This window comes from Tiliqua scincoides, chromosome 1, assembly GCF_035046505.1.
Source record: "Tiliqua scincoides isolate rTilSci1 chromosome 1, rTilSci1.hap2, whole genome shotgun sequence".
Classification (NCBI taxonomy): Eukaryota; Metazoa; Chordata; class Lepidosauria; order Squamata; family Scincidae; genus Tiliqua; species Tiliqua scincoides.
This window is the reverse complement of record NC_089821.1, coordinates 23,288,899-23,305,632: the sequence shown is the minus strand read 5'-3', so window position 1 is coordinate 23,305,632 and position 16,734 is coordinate 23,288,899. Positions and strand designations below refer to the sequence as shown.

General features: G+C 39.9%; 1 protein-coding gene across 21 annotated transcripts in view; it reads left to right on the top strand.

Annotated features, from left to right (window-relative positions):
* Nucleotides 1–16,734, top strand: part of MADD (MAP kinase activating death domain) — a 92,106-nt gene that overhangs the window by 62,486 nt on the left and 12,886 nt on the right. For 15 of the 21 annotated variants that reach the window (XM_066633540.1, XM_066633380.1, XM_066633504.1 and 12 more), the window contains 12 exons: nt 1,171–1,271; nt 1,914–1,997; nt 3,264–3,422; nt 3,925–4,033; nt 5,023–5,085; nt 5,504–5,624; nt 6,009–6,114; nt 7,618–7,728; nt 8,744–8,851; nt 8,939–9,103; nt 10,942–11,014; nt 13,468–13,574. In XM_066633540.1, the coding sequence (XP_066489637.1) occupies nt 1,171–1,271; nt 1,914–1,997; nt 3,264–3,422; nt 3,925–4,033; nt 5,023–5,085; nt 5,504–5,624; nt 6,009–6,114; nt 7,618–7,728; nt 8,744–8,851; nt 8,939–9,103; nt 10,942–11,014; nt 13,468–13,574 (1,307 nt within the window). The remainder of the gene's footprint in view (nt 1–1,170; nt 1,272–1,913; nt 1,998–3,263; nt 3,423–3,924; nt 4,034–5,022; nt 5,086–5,503; nt 5,625–6,008; nt 6,115–7,617; nt 7,729–8,743; nt 8,852–8,938; nt 9,104–10,941; nt 11,015–13,467; nt 13,575–16,734) is intronic. The other 6 variants (XM_066633532.1, XM_066633513.1, XM_066633479.1 and 3 more) reach the window with 1 other exon arrangement.

Genomic DNA, 16,734 nt, shown 5'->3' with positions numbered 1-16,734 from the left:
ATATTATTTTTCTTTCTTGCTTGCTTGCTCTTGTTTCACTTTTTCTGGTGCTGGTACTATCTAATGATAGACATTACATATAATCACAATTTAACTTCTAATTCCTAGTTCACCATATTTAGTGGTATGTAAGGAATTCCTTTATTGTGTACATAGAGCTGCTTGACATTGTTACCTGTACACATCCTGGATCTCTGATTTATTTAAAAAATCCTCCATCTGCTGGTCATGTGTCCCTATTATGGAACAGTTGGCAGATATGGCAATGGCAGAAGCGTCGTGTTCAATCTCTTCTCCCTTCTGAGCTCTTAATGGTGACCTTTGTACAACCCGTACTGTATTCTTCTCCTGCCTCTTTACTTCCATTGCACAGTGCTTTCCAAACCCTTTCCAATTCTGTCTCTTCTCACCCGTTTTCTTTCTGTCTATCATCTCAACAGAGGAGGGTAAAGAATATGAAAATGCATGAATGTAGCATAAAATCTGTTCAGCGTTTGTTTTATTTATGAAAAGTATAGGATAATGAATTGCATGCTTTCACACGAGCTGAAACCTACACTCACTGCTTCACCTATGTTATTGCAGACTCTGGACAACCGTTTGTTAAATCCTTACTGTGACTATATAATATTGCTCTTTAGTCCCCAAATGTCCCACTTGAAGCTCTTGTTTGTGATGCATAAATTTTTGTTCTTGGCTATTTTGACTGATCCTGCCATTAGTCCCCTGGAAAAAGCCTGAGCTGCTGTTGGCTATACAAAATGTCAAGATACATCTGTCCCAAAGAGAAAGAAAAGAATGACCCAAACAAAACCAGTTGTGTTTCCAAGAGCTTAGGTAGTGGCTTTCCAGAGTCATGTGATGACTGTTTGGCATGTCTTGTCCTAACTGGAATCTGTCTGACTCCTGTTTTGTCTCCTCTTCTTTTTTTTTCCCTTTGGGTGACTGTTTAAGGTAGTTGGTCTCCTTCTCAGGTGCATTGACTTATGGGACACAATGGTGGCTGCAATCAGCAGGGCTGTATTGTTGCTTTATGATACTAAGAAAGTAGAGAAGAAGGTGCTCTGGTTTCTCCTCTTCATACTGCCCGTGCACCAAGGCCTTTGCCTCCCCAATTCTTTCATATCCCTTGTCATTCTTAACAAGATCTCTCTATCCCCCTCTGCTTAGGGTCTGAAGGTATAAAACATTTCTTTGACCTGGGAGAGACAGATGAGAAGAAATCTCAGATCAGCGCAGACAGTGGTCTTAGTTTGACTTCTAGTTCCCAGGTAAGCATCCTTAGCATTTCAAGGTAGAAGAGAATCTTTTGTGACTTCATAAAGCAATTTTCCCCCCCTTAGGGCAGTGGTTTTCAAAGTGGGGCATCACGATGCCCCAGCCTGAAGGCCCTGGCCTCTGCCCCCTTAAGGGGCGGGGGCAGCAAGGAGGTAGGGAGAAGGCAGCGACACAATCCCCAGGATCCGCAAAACCGAAAGCGGAGCACGATCGCTCTGCATTCACTTTTAGCAGGCTGGGGAGCCCTGCAGACCCTCTTGCAGGGCTCCCCGCACCCCGGGGAAAGCTGCTGCAGGGACTGGTGAGTGCATCCCAGTCCCTGCAGCCCCACTTAGCGACGCAATCCTGGGGTTGGCATCACTGCCTTCCCTCCCCCTCCCTGCAAGCACTTACTGTGCTTTTTCAAACTCCTGGAGAGTTTGAAAACGACAGCCTTGGGGGAAGATGTATGAATCGGGGGGGGGGGAGAGAATTGATATTCCTGTGGCAGAAATAGTTTTAAGAATTTCTTGACAGTAGAAAACCTGTGTTTTACATTTCCTTAGTTAGAGTGGTTCCACTCAAAGTATTTTGATGTCTCTGAATAATAAATTCTAATGTGAATTGTTTTTCTTTCTATCTATTCATTGTTTCAGAAGAGCGATCTGGACTCTGTAGCAAGTGCAGGTCCTGCTGTTATGATCCGAAGCACCAGCCAAGATTCTGAAGTTAGCACAGTGGTAGGACATGGCCACCATGGAATGTTTGAGGCTTGACGTTTTAGTAGCTATTTTTTCAGACCTATTTGTGTGCATGTGCTGCAACTCTAGAAGTTGTAGGTGTTGGGCATGTGTCTCTAGCCTACTGTATGCTCACTCCCTCTCCTGTTTTGTATGCAAATATGCTTCCAGTCCTTCATATACTACCTTGGTAGTCATGTTTGCTCTGTTCATGTTTGCGGTTTTGTAGAATATGCTTATATATGTTATATGGTGAAATTGTAACATTGTTACTGTTCATTTGGGGAACAAAGGTTCAGATTATTCATATGTTGAAAGGCTTTTATTTTACAAGAAACTTGATTTGACGATACACTTTATGTAAGCCGACTTGGGCATTTGCTTTGGCATGGGAAAGGTGGAAAATAAGTGTGGAGTGTCACAAATTTCTAAAATCACATTCTTGAGCATTAATAGTGCATTTGCTTTAGCTCAGGGGTCTCCAAACCCCAGCCCAGGGGCCAGATGCAGCCCGCAAGCAGCCTCTGTCTGGCCTGCGGCCAGTCTCTGATGCCCTGAGAGACTCTGGCCCAGTTGACCAAACACAACCAGAGTTGTTCTTGTGGGGTGGGGGAATGGGGGTCTATTTAAGTGTGTGCTTTATTTCTTAGGCTGTGTTGGTGCTTGGAGAAATCCTGGGCATTTGAACCCATTCATTTATTCATTCAAGTTCCATCTCTAGTGTATTTATTTAAATTTTATTATGTAATTTATTTTCTGGCCCTCCACACTGTACCAGATATTTGATGCCGCCCTTTGGCCGAAAAGTTTAGAGACCCCTGCTTTAGCTGATTTGCTTGCATTTTGTTTTCACCCATTCAGGTAAAAGTGACCGTGCCTATTAACACTTTAACTGAAGAGATGGAGCTTAGCCTTTTATTTTTAATTATTGTAGCTTTTTGGAAAAAGTGTTGTTAATGTTTCTTTAAATGAAACCCCTTTCCTCTTCAGTCTGCGAGCACTGTAGGATTTCCTGGTGTGAATCTCTTTTGTAGTGTGGTTCAGGACAGACATGACCTCGCAGTTTACTTTTGGTTTGGATTTTGGAGTTTTAAAAATCTAATCAGCTTTCAAGTGACACTCTGAGTACATCTTTGTCTTTACAATATTTGCTAATGTTTATTTGTTTAGTTACAAAATCAGCTTTTTGAATTATTTTTTTTGTTGAAAAGTGGTGTATATATTTTAACATGGGACATCTAAACTTTCCCCCCCCCCTTTCTTCAGGTGAGTAACAGCTCTGGAGAGACATTAGGAGCAGACAGTGATTTGAGCAGCAATGCTGGTGATGGCGTTGGTGGAGACAGTGGTGGAAACTTGACAGGATCACGAGGCACTGTTTCTGACAGTGAAATTGAGACAAATTCAGCTACTAGTACCATTTTTGTAAGAATATGTTTGATTTACCTGGGAGTTCTGTTGTTCTGATTAATAGTGTAGTATATCTATTGTGCTGTGCAATGGGCTTTTGTTGACAAGGGTGCATCACTGGGGAACAAATACAGTAATAGTGAATCAAATTTGGCTAGTTGGCCTGTGTACCTAAGTGTATGTTGATGTATGTCTGCTCCTCATACTTTACAGTGTTGAGCACCACAAACTACAGTGGCTGTATGGCAAGTGTGCTTATCATGTAAAATCTGAATTGGTCCAAAATGATAGAAACCCCTTAAAGACATTTGTACATTGTTAAGGAGGTAGTATATCTTTACTTGATTTGAAGCAGAGAAGTGCCTGAAGTTCTTCTAATGTTTGCTTTTCACCATTATTTAATATGTATTTCTCTGGTCAAAGTCATTACTATTTTGTTTTCAGAATAACCTTGATAGGAAAGAGCAGTATGCCTGATTAAACTGACCTTTCTGACTGTGTTTTCTTAATTTTTAAGGGTAAATCTCATAGTTTGAAGCAGACAATCAAAGATAACAAATGCAGCAGTCCTGGGAGAGCTCCAGAAGATGCAAGTCAACGAGTTTATCTCTATGAGGGCCTGCTTGGTAAGAATTAATTTCTTTTTGAAACTTTGGGAATGGAAGAATTTATCCTGTTTGGAGTGTTGTTGTTGGCAACCTTCAGCCTCGAAAGACTATGGTATCGCGCTCTGAAAGGTGGTTCTGGAACAGCGTCTAGTGTGGCTGAAAAGGCCAATTAGGGAGTGAAAATCCCTTCCACACTGGGAGCAAGTGCAGTCTGTCCCTGGTCTGTTTCCCTGGCTATGGGCCTTCCTTCTTTGCCTCTTAGCCTCAGACTGTTGGCCAAGTGTCTCTTCAAACTGGGAAAGGCCATGCTGCACAGCCTGCCTCCAAGCGGGCCGCTCAGAGGCCAGGGTTAATTTGTTCAAAATAATAGACGTTTCAGCCAAATAGCACTCATGTTTGATCTTGGCTGTAGTATTTTTTGAAACAAATAGCATTGAGTCAATTATTGAGCTAGAAGCATGGAATGAACTTTGTGTGTGTGTGAGATGACTGAATTCTCTGACACATTGTAGACAATTGAGAGATCAGAACTCATGATACTCTTGAAAATCATTTATAGAAAGTGGTGAGTCTTGTCACTTGCCTGCAGTATGTCAGAGCTTTCAAATGAACTATAACTATACATCTCAAATATCAACCCTTAATGGTTTCACTGCCCTGATCACTTTTTGTCTGAGGCCAACCAGATAGATTAGCTGAGGATTGGGTAATTTTTCAAATTAAATGTTTAGGAATTGAGTAGTTCAAAGAAACATGGTTCTAAATCTTGACATGTGTATTTAAAACTGATATCTTGAGAAGAGACATTGTATCTTGACACAATATAAAGGTCAAAGTATGCACAGTGTTTCAAGAGGGAAAGCCTCTTATTTACTACACCAGAAAATGTAACATGTTTCTCAATTTTTTTCACTCAAGTCTCATTACTCCAGAGAAGTTGCTCAGTCTGTCATATTTTTCATTTCTCTTCTTTGCTGCCATGTTGCTGCTTGCTTGGAATTGTAAAGGGAGAGATAAAGGATCTGTCTGGGACCAGTTAGAGGATGCTGCCATGGAAACCTTCTCTCTGAGTAATAATGTCTTCCTGCTTTCCTGTGTGTGTGTTAAAAAGAACTTCTTGCATGTGTTTCTGTACTCTCAGGCCTGTTTTTTCCTGCATTATGCATCATCTTCATTTGGAAAATACTGACAGAAGAAAGCAAGTGCACAGAATGAAAGTTTCTGCACTGCTGTAGGAGAATTAGCTGTAGCTTCTGAGATGGGACCAGAAGCAGTAGGATACATACATGTTTCTCATGCAGAGAAACAGATATCCTTGTTTCTCCTGGTTTGTTTTGCTCTTATTTGTGTTTTATCAAAATTGTGGTTTTGCTGTGGATCTTGATTTACTTGTAGCTTCCTCACAGATTGGGGGAGAAAAATAGTTGATCCTGTTCTGTCTTATAAAAGAAATGGAAATTCTAGACTAATATGCTCAATGCTATTCAGGTAAAGAGCGCTCAACTCTGTGGGACCAGATGCAGTTCTGGGAAGATGCTTTTCTGGATGCTGTGATGTTAGAAAGAGAAGGAATGGGAATGGACCAAGGGCCTCAAGAGATGATTGACAGGTAAATTAATTTTTCAGCAGTTTCTCTGTCCACTATTTCAACTTCCTAAACGTTAGGAATTTAGGATGCAATTCTGTGCTGAATAGCTTGTTTTATAGGTATAGTTCTTAATGCTCTCTATTCGCTGTATGCAAAGCTTTTCTCTAATGATACAATCTTCTGCACCTTTGCTTGATTGTCTTTTAATGCAGGTCTTACAATATATGACATTCTTGCTATGACAAGCATAGGCAAGATTTAACTCTCCAAATCTGTGGAGAGATTTAAGGCAATTGGGAGAAAAATAACAAATTGAGAAAAAGGTAGTAATCTGCTCCCTCTCATTGCAGTGAGTTGGATGAAAGTCCATTCTCAGCTTGATTTCATGTCTGCTTCTTCCTGCAGATATTTTTCTCTAGGAGATCATGACCGGAAGCGTTTAGAGGATGACGAAGACCGCTTATTGGCTACATTGCTTCACAATATGATAGTCTACATGCTTATGATAAAGGTGCCACTTATATTTGAAACTCGATTTGCACATTTTCATGGAACTTTTGATAGGTGTTGTTATAAGTCCATTTTGCGTTTTCTTGAAGGGGAAAAAAAGTATTTTCAGAACACATGCATACTGGTCAGTAACTTGCACAACCAGTGGGCCACTTGAAATAGGGTATGGTCAAGCTTCCAGTTTCTTAATATATATCACCATATCTAGGAGACTCTTCTCTTCATTCTACTTGAAACTGGTATGGGTGGGTGAGACTGAAGCGTATAAGCAAGAGGAGGTCGCCTTTTCACTCAAGTGCTTTAGACATCTCCTTTCCCTCTCAGGTGAATTAAAGGAAGGTACAGGTACAGATTTTTTAAATACACGGATTTGACTCAACATGAATGGCCACTCAGCAGGGAGTCCCAGAATCAAACCCCTGTGGATGTCAAGGCACCACCTTATTCCATTAGGAGCAATGGAGGGGCAAGAAACCTGGAAGTGGGTCTTTAAATCTATTTTTCCACTGTTTTTTTTAGCCATGGATTTTTTTATCCACTAAGAGTTCTGGAACGGAACCCCAGTGGATAACAAGGCAGGACCTGTAGTCAGGGATGGCAGACCAGCCGAAAGAGAGAGAGAGAGAGAGAGAGAGAGAGAGAGAGAGAGAGATCTTCCTTTCTCATTATTTTAGCTATTTTGCCTCCCAAATTTCCCTTGAAAGTAGACTAATAAGGAGTGAGTGTACCTCAGTCATGTTTTCACCTTTTCTTTCCCCAGAATTATTTCAAGATATACTGTGGAAGGAGAAAAATGGGGAGGTGGACAGTTTATGTTGAGTACCTGAGCCACCAGTTGCCAGCCCTTATTATTCAAGAGCATTTCCATAGATGTAATGTCCCAAATAGCAAAATGTCATAAAGGTATACAGAGGTCCCCATTTGTACAGATCCCATATCTGTGGTTTCAGTTACCTGAAGATAGGGGGTCACCATGCCCCCCAGTGCCCATTAGTACGATTTTAAGACTGGCCCCTGTTGAAATTCTTAACTGTTTCCTGTTTCCACATATTTACATATGTGTAGTTTTTTTTTAAGCAAGCAGGCTGCCAGGATGTAGTTTGAAGGTCACTATGAGCTGCTTGGCTTATAGTGACATTTTTTAAGGAAAAATTTCAACAGTCTTAAAATCATGCTAATCCATGTGAGGGGGCATTGGCATCCACAGATCTCCAGGACTGGGTGGGAGTCCGGAACAGAACCCTTATGAATACCAGGGCTCGTCTGTATTTGATATTAATGTTCTTACTTGGGTATATCTGAGCTCTTCCACTTTCCCAGCTATTTTATTCAACAGTGCACAGTCAGCTAATCTACATTTGTATATATGGCAGTTTATGCGCTTTGGAACACACCTAATGGCACAAATCAGTTTCTGCTGCTATACCTAGATGCAGGTAATTACATGCGATTGCTTATGTCTGTAGCTAGAAGGATGTCAGTAACACTGTATTTTACTGTTTAGGTAAACAAGAATGATATTAGGAAGAAAGTGCGCCGATTGATGGGGAAATCACACATTGGTCTGGTGCATAGTCAAGAATTAAATGATGAACTTGACAAACTTGCCAATTTAGTAAGTTCTTTTGCTCAGCAACCTCAGCATATCTATGTTTGCTCTTTGAAGGAGAGGTAGTAAACAAAATAATTTGTCCTTAGCTTTTACTTTTACTTTGGTCATTGTCAGAGCTTGAAAATGTGTGATTTCTGGAAGGGCTGCAGATAGTTGTTGCATCCGTCTTTTATGGTGTATTTAACACAGTTTGTAGAAGATTAAAATATTACAAATAGAAGGTACAAGTTCACAGCTATGAGACAAATTTCTCTTGTACACACACCCTCCTGTTTTAAGTCAACCCTGTCTTTTGTTGCAGCTGCTCCTGACCTGATCAGGTTCTGACTGTCCTTGCTCTTTCCCAGCTGCTTTCTTTAATGGTCCTTCCCCTGTTCCCTTAGGAAATATTCTACCTAGTATAGCAATTCTTGGTTGCTAGTTTTTCTCAATTTACCTTCCCCACTGCTTATTGTTTCTCCATAGTAGGAGGGCTATCTCCTCACTGATGATTAAAAAAAAATGAGTATTATAGTTTTCATTTTGCATTTGTGAAGGGTCAGCAGACTATGCAAAAAGATGGAGGACTAATTTACTCTGCATGGAAACAAAACTGACGGCTCTGCAGATTGTCTGTGATCCTTGAACAGCACTGCTGAAAAATCCAAAACAGCTTGAGTAGACTGAGTTGTCATCGCTTTTGAGATTTTGTGCATGTACTCCATCAGACATGTAGCTGAGATGGTTGCACTTTCAGGTCCTGTTGGTTGTCATGGGAGGAAGTTAAGCATATGTAGAGTTATATGTAGCAGCTCTGTATATTGTGATTTCTGTTTAGGTAATATGAGAAGTAAAAATCATTTTCCTTTGATTTTTAGAAGTTTGAGTGAAGAATTTTATTAAAATTGCTAAGTTTTGAGTGTTTTTATCCAATCTTGTAAAGGATAATTGACAGGCATTGATGCAATCTGACTTGCTAAAAGCTATCATAAAGATTAAAGTGGAAGGATCTTAACTGGAATTTTCCCCTCCTCTTTAGGCTGGTAGGGAGCTCCCAATCCGACCCAGTGGCAGCAGACACATCAAGAAGCAAACATTCGTTGTACATGCTGGGACAGATACAACAGGAGACATTTTCTTCATGGAGGTTGAGACCAGATTAAAAGTTAACAAAACTACTGTGCTGACTTGAATTGTATGATGATTCTTTACATAATAATCTTTTTCTTTCCAGGTATGCGATGATTGTATTGTGCTGAGGAGCAACATTGGCACAGTGTATGAACGCTGGTGGTATGAAAAACTCATCAACATGACATACTGTCCCAAAACTAAAGTGCTTTGTCTCTGGAGGAGGAATGGCCAGGAGACACAGTTGAATAAGTTTTACACCAAAAAGGTATATTTTTCCTCATTTTCTACCATGGGGAATAGAAGCAAAAGTTCAGCATTTTACAGGCTTATTTAAGATTTTGCCTTCTTTAGAATCTCTCCAGGGCATTGGTTCTGTGTTAGTGAGAAGCTAGCCAGCAATGTAGGGATGTTGTGTTTCCATGAGTCAGGTTCCTGGCTATTGCATTGGGTAGTGGATTGGGGCCTGAGCAGAATGGTGGCAAAAGATGTCTGCTACCTCCCCCATACACATTCCACTGCTATGGACAATGCTGACCGCCTTATCAGCCCCTTCCTCCATGTTACTCTTTAATCAAAGCAGGGCATACAGAGCATGCCAGTGCACCCTGCATTGCCTTCTTTGTGTGAAGAGTCTGTGTGGAGGAAGGGGTGAGATCACTGTGTTCTGATCCTCAGAGTACAACAATCTGTATTCCTCACTTTCCTCCACCAGGGACTTTAAAAGAACCTGGTGGAGGAAGGAGCAAGACAGCTCTTTCTTCCATGCCAGCTTTTTAAACAGAGGAGGAAATGTAGAGCACTATGGGAGTGAACCTGGTATGCTTCACATTTCCTGTTTTGATTCAACTGCCTGGAAAAAGGAACGAGGTAAGGAGGTGATGGCAAAACTGGAGAGGGGACAGCAGAGTGATGGACTGTTTCAGGCAGCCTATTAACTTCAGCTAGCCCTGGTCAAGTTACATCATGCTTTGTCCATGCTGCCAATTTTAAACATAGTTTCAAAGAATAAACTGTAGGTACCAATTTGCTAACAAACTGCAGACTGTATAATCATGGGTTTAGGATGGAATAGATGCAGATGCAGTTATGATCCTTCTAAGAGTCTATGATATAAATTTTAAATATGTTGTTTGGCCCTGTTAATCTAGAATGAGTCTGCAGAATGAGGGAAGGGGGGATTTAAGTATTTGCCCCAGTCATGATCTGGATGAGGGGTCCCTGTGACTGCTCCTTGTCTGGAGAGGGGAACTGCCACTGACAACAACAACAGTTTGCCTCTCGAAGCAAATAGCAGCTGTGGAGATCCCACTCCAAATTGAAGGGTTAAGTTCCCATTTCTCACATGCCACAGTTTCAGTTTGGGTCAGAAACCCCTTGCCTGCTACTTACAAAAAACAAATGTATAGATCTAGAGTCCAAATTACTGTACGTATTTAAAGTTATCTAGTTTGACCCTAAAACTCTGTGACCTTGTTGTCTGTAACCTGGAATCTGTGCATTGTTTAACTTTCACTTATTTAGATGTAGAGTGTGAAGCTGTTAGAACCAGCTACATCTCTTGTTTGTAGTGGAACATCCCCTTATGTCTACTGGAAAAAAAGACAGTATTGCCCAACCTATTTATAGCCCACCTTTCTTCAAAACCTTATTTTAAAATAAAGTAGGTAACGTTATTTGATGATATTTGGGAGAGCAAGTTTTTAAATTTTTGTCAGGTGAAACTATTAAAATGTACTATATTTTACCTTCTTCCTTTCCTTCAAACAAAATGAGCTGCATTGGATAATTTTATCTTCCCAACACTCCTGAATTCTTTGCCCAGTTTCACCAGCCCACATGGCCCCACCATCTTGACAGCCTTTACTCCCCTCCCCATTCTCTCCCCTTTTGTGATTATTGTCTTAAATACTGCCTATTTTTTCCCAATATTTTCCCAATATTTTTGTATTGTGATACAAAAATGTCTAGCTGGACATTTATTTATATATGCCTTGTTTTTCTCTTCGCCTGATCTTTCAAATGCATTATCTTCATATTTTACTTACAAATTTCTATGTTATATTTACAGAAATTCTTTTTTACATTTTCTTTCACTTGCTGTAGTGCCGGGAATTATACTATTGTGTAAAAGATAGTATGGAGCGAGCAGCAGCAAGACAGCAAAGCATAAAACCAGGTAAGAACTGTAACCAGGCTCTACAATGCTATTTACCACAGGGTATGTACATTCCAAAAAGGAATAGTTTGATGTTTGGATTCTAAATATGTACACAAGCATAATGGGAAAAGTTGGCCTAGAGATCATGGACAGGCTCAAATAATGTCAAAGGATGGGTTGGTGGGTAGTGTTTGGTCCTTCTTCGTGGTCTCTGTGCAGTCACATGTAGTAGGGTTCTGTGCATGTGCTGAGCCAACCTTGGAAGCTTCCACAGCTTTGTCAAGTGTTCTGCCTCTGCAGTGGAGTGGGGAGCCCTTACATGTCTGTGTGTCTCAAGCGTGGGAAGAATGTCTAGTTCCTTTTCAACCACTGCTGACGCAGCAGTGCTTAGGAACACTTCCCTTTGTCCCTTGTCCCTCACAAAAACAAAACAGCTCTTTATCTCTTAACAACTTTAATGTTAATAGTATTAGTGTTACAAAAATGCACACACACACAAAACACCAGTACTGTTGAACTAGGTATATAGAAATAGTGAACTTGGCTGGTTGGGTGCCTATTGTACTGGAAGCAAAACAGGACTCCCTAGGTTCACAAAGTAAATGACTTTGCTAATCAAAAGAAAAACCATAAGGGAAAGTAAAATCAAACAACCTGACATGATCCTTGTAAGCTCAGTGGTCCTCAAGAGCCACAGAATGTTTTTAAAAATTGACACTCTGATACAAGGTGATTCCTTTTATTAGGACCAGCTAAAAAGTAACAAAGTATCAAGTTGCAAGCTTTCAAATCCTATAGGATCTTTGTTGGGCTAGTAACTAGTTGAATAAGCAGAGTAGGAGGAATAGTGGGGGAAAGTTATACATTCCCCTGCAGCCTGCTGCTTGTAAAATTTTAAAAAGAAGTTTAGAAGGTTTCTAGCGTGTTTGAATCTGTCTCTAAAAGGTGTTAGTTGGTTTCAATGTACAAGTCTATTTTATTTATTCATAGTATTTTTATCCCGCCTTTCTCCCTGAAAGGACTCAAAGTGCCCCCCCCAATCATGGTTGAATCTCTCCCCTCATATTTTGATAAATTTTTAAGGTATCAGTTGGGGGGAAAAGGAGCAGTACATGGTGAAGGGGGAGAGGGAATTGGTATCTTGAGCTTTTTAAGGCTTATAGTACTCTAGGGATGTGTGTAAGGGTGGGGAGATGTAATGTTTTGTTGCAGGTGCCACTTGTGTGCCCCTGAACTTAAAAATGTATATGAAAAGCACAGAAGCAAGCCATGCAGTCTTGAACAGGCTCTGTAAAAGTGCCTGGTGTTTTCCGCATCTGGCCCCATTAACTTAGGTCTGCTACTAAAGTACATAAAACTGAGCTGTTTGTTATTTTCTTCCTATCTATCTATCTATCTATCATGATGTGATAGAATTTAACTGGCGCAAAGTACAAAACTTGTCAAGACCTCCAATGTTACTTATACTGCTGACTCTTGCAGAAGTCTGTTCAGCTAGATTCCATTTGAACTTTCAGTTCTCAATATTTCTTAAGATCCATATTTTGAAAGTTGATGACCTCTTGAGGTCTGGAAAAATAGCTTTAATGAAAGAAACTTTTTGAAACTTGTCAAATATTCAGGCCATGTTATGACCCTTTTGAATGAGTGATCTTCCCTTTACCTCTTCTTATTAGCCATACTGTAGAAGCCACCAATTTGCTATGGCTCTGTTTAGGAAAGAAGATTTCTTGCTAGAATTATTATATAAAAAGCCAGCAGTGGTGTAGCTAAGGTGGTGCAGATGGTAGCAGTTGCACCGGGCATCAAGCTTTAGGGGGGCAACAAGCTGAGCTTGACACTAGTGGCCAAAACTGTGAAAATCTTGGTATGTATGAATAATACCATCATGTTATATATCATTGGAAAGGTAATTTAATGCAGAATGCAATGAAATAAACTGCACTGGAATATCTGTTTTCTAAGAAAAGTTATGGCCAATTAACCAGAAAATGAAAACACAACTGCCTTATGGAACAAAAAATAGATTTGCTCAACTCCAAACTGACCTATGAGACTGATTGTTCTGAGTGCCAATGAGATGTTGTTATGATACAGCATGGAATTAATAACTTTTTATTTATTTACTTAATTAAATTTGATTTTATCATGCAGGGGCTCTACAAAATCTTCTTTGACCCCGGGTAGCAGATAGATGCCTTAGCTGTGCCACTGACTGGGGGGAGGCAGCAGAGCAAGTGGGTGGTGAGCTGCTGGGGGGGAGGAGGTGGTTTCCTCCCAATTTTTACTTTTTTAAAAGCCCAGGCATGATGTCACTTCCAGTTGTGACATCACTTCTGGGGCAACATTTTGAGCTTGGCACCGGACTACACGATCATTAGCTATGCCACTGAAAGCAAGTGCTGTCTTTCTATGCAGATCATTCTGTATTTGGATGAATTATACCTGTTTGTTTTGCTTGTGCATTGTAGGCCCTGAACTGGGTGGAGAATTTCCAGTGCAGGATATGAAAACAGGTGAAGGAGGGCTTCTCCAAGTCACACTGGAAGGAATTAACCTGAAATTCATGCACAGTCAGGTAGGAAAGAGCTCTTCAGTAAGAATATTTGAGCATGAAGCTTCTGGAAGTGTACCAGCAAATGTGTTTCCTCTTCCCTGCACTGGCAAGGAGAAGGGATACAAATATTTCCCTTTTGCAATTAAAGGATCTCAGCTTTAGAAAGGTAAAGGCTGTATTTTAAAAACTGTGTATGAGATCGCGACTCTAAGTACTGACAAGAAGTCACAAACTGCCGAACACGGGCTGATTAAAATGATGAAGTGACTGATAACTGACAGGATTGTTTTCAAAACAGTGGGCTTTCCTTTTTGAGTATCTCGTATATAATGGATTTGCTCATTCAAGCTTTTCTTTACGATGTCATAGATGAGGAAAAGTACAATTCAGATGATGACGACGATGATGGCACAAGTTTAGCTCTGTTAGATTTCCAGAAACACCTCCAGCAACACTTAACCATCTTGGATGGAATGCTCTGGGCAGATTTTATGAACATAGCATAAAAATGTATCTTGGCTAGTCGTATAATGCTAGTCACTCTCCATTTAACTGGTATATTCACATTGACTCATTGTGTGGATGAGCACATTACAATTGGCATGTGTATGTTATTTTTAATAGCTGCTCCTGCAATCGTTTGTAATTTGTCTCTTCTTAACAGTGGAGGCTCATCAGTATACCAAGACACAAAGAGAGTCTTTCTCATGCAGTTATTAGCATATTAATAGTTTTGTTCCCTTTTGAAATATAGCATTACATTTGGGTGTAGAGGAAACACAGATGGAATTGTGTGTCACTGTTCTTTTCTTTTAATGTATTTTGCTTCTCTTGATCTTTGTTTTTCTTTTGCTTCGTGTTCATGTTTGTTCTGCTTATGTTGTAGAATCAGTTTTAGGGCCATGTGTATATGACAGAGAGAGGCAGAGAGTAAAGTTTGTCACTTGGTCTCTTGTGCAATGTTTTGTTTTCATGTAAGCGTGTCTCCCCCCCCCCCCCCAATGTTGATCTTCTTTTTGGTCTCAGAATCCAGCTGGAGAAAAATGAGTTCTAAGAAACTGTCACAGGGCAATTTGCAGAATAGAACTGATAGGCACGAGAAGGCTTAAGCACCTCCTCTCACCTGCTGACTCTCTCCTATAAATGGTGTCCTTTGTTTGCATCATAACATGCTGTTCCATGCTTAGAAGTGAACACTCTGTAATTTTAAAATATATTCACAATTTGTGAACATTTTACTTTAAGCCATTGGTTCTCACACATTTAGCACCAGCACCCACTTTTTCTCTGTCAGAATCTGTTAGGACCCCCCGAAAGTGATGTCATGACGGTAAGTGACATCATCAAGCAGGAAAATTTTTAACAATCTTAGGCTGCAATCCTTCTCACACTTACCCAGGAGTAAGTCCCATTTACTGTATTGTTAAAATAATATATGTAGTAGCTTGTTAAAAGTACAAGTCTGTAACATTTCCCCAAATGCAGTCACATACCATGGTAGCATCAAACCTAACATATTAAAAATAAAATATTGAAAAGAATGGGGATGCACCTGAAATTGGCTCGCGACCCACGTAGTGGGTCCCGACCCACAGTTTGAGAAACGCTGCTTTAAGCCATTTATTTGGCATATATCAGTCAGTTGGGTTTGTTGGTCAAACATACAAGATCACTGACCATTTCTGAATAACCAGATAGATGCTTTAATTTTCATTATTCCTAATATTCTTGAAGGTATCTTTGAATGTGCCCGTGTTTCACAGTCTGAAAGTGAACAGGAAATACTAATGCTATCCATTAATATTTTTTTTTACTGTGGATGAAAGGGAATATTTTATGTATTAATTTGAATTTCTATTCTGCCCTCTTATGCTTGGGGCAAGTCACAGTATTTCAAAATTACAAATATGAACATAACTAAAAATAGGTCATACATGAGATGAAAACTCTGCAGTCTAAACAAAAATAAAAATCCCTTCTGACATCCCCTATCTGTTTCTCACACGTGTGTGTGTGAGCGCGCGCGCACATACACTTACCTTCCTTTAATAATTAAAAACAGACAAAACCAAAAATTCTTAAATTTTTGAATTAAAAGCCCAGTTTTGGAATTTCTAAGCAGAGGAAATTCCTTCTTAGAGAAATGAACAGTAGAGGTGTTCCTACTGTTTATGTGTTTGCATGAACAAGGGGAACAAATGAGTCAAATGAATCTCTTAGATATGTAGAGTTCAAGTGGTTTGTGGTTTTTATTGGTCAAGGATTTGCAATTTGAATTGGGTGTAGAAACTAATAGAAAATCCAGTACAAATCCTGTTGTATTTGTTGTGGTGTGCTCCATCCAATAAACCCACCTCTGAAGGTTGTTTTCCATTGTACAGGTAGCAGTTTATGAATAGTACTTTAAGAATGTCACATGTAGTACCATAATTGGTTGCAGTAGTCTTGAGGCAAAGAATACATCCAGACCAAAGCTTTTTGTGCAGTCTGCTACTGGAGTGATAACTGGCACACAGCATTCCATGTTTTAGTGATCCACTTTTGGAGATTTATCCCACAGAACATGGTGCTTTACTAAATGGGTGTAAAGTTACCTGAGACTGCTCTGGATATAACTAGTGTCAAAACAGATGTGACACTTAGTTGCATGTCTACTTACAGAGTCCTGCTTAAGTGGATAATCGTCTGGGTCTCTTGTTATGTGTACCTCTACTTTTCTGAATTCTCATGTGTAATCTGACTTTTTCTGTATCCCCTGCCAGTTTCACTTTTTACCTCCCCAGTTTGCCTCCCCAAGATCAATGCATTTCTAAATGACGTTATATGCATTTCAGTAGTTTCTGTGGCTAAATGTTAATTTTACTGATAGTGATCTGATTGATTTGTGATTGGAGAGTTAGCAGGGGACAGAATACTGAATGTAAAATTGAACATCTGGCATTTGATGAAAGAAAGAAAAGTGTTATAGGGTTTTTTAAAAAGAAAGAAAGAAATGAGTCAACAGCAAATATTCAAGATTATGTCTCTTTTTACCCTTAATTGTGGAGGATTCAGACATCTTTCCTCAAGGAAGCATTTCCCTTCCAGGGATATTACTTTTTGGGGGACAATATATTCTTACTTCCCACCACAAGCCAAAGCTTCCCTTGCAGTTGCTGTTATGGTATGAAATATGTTTGTG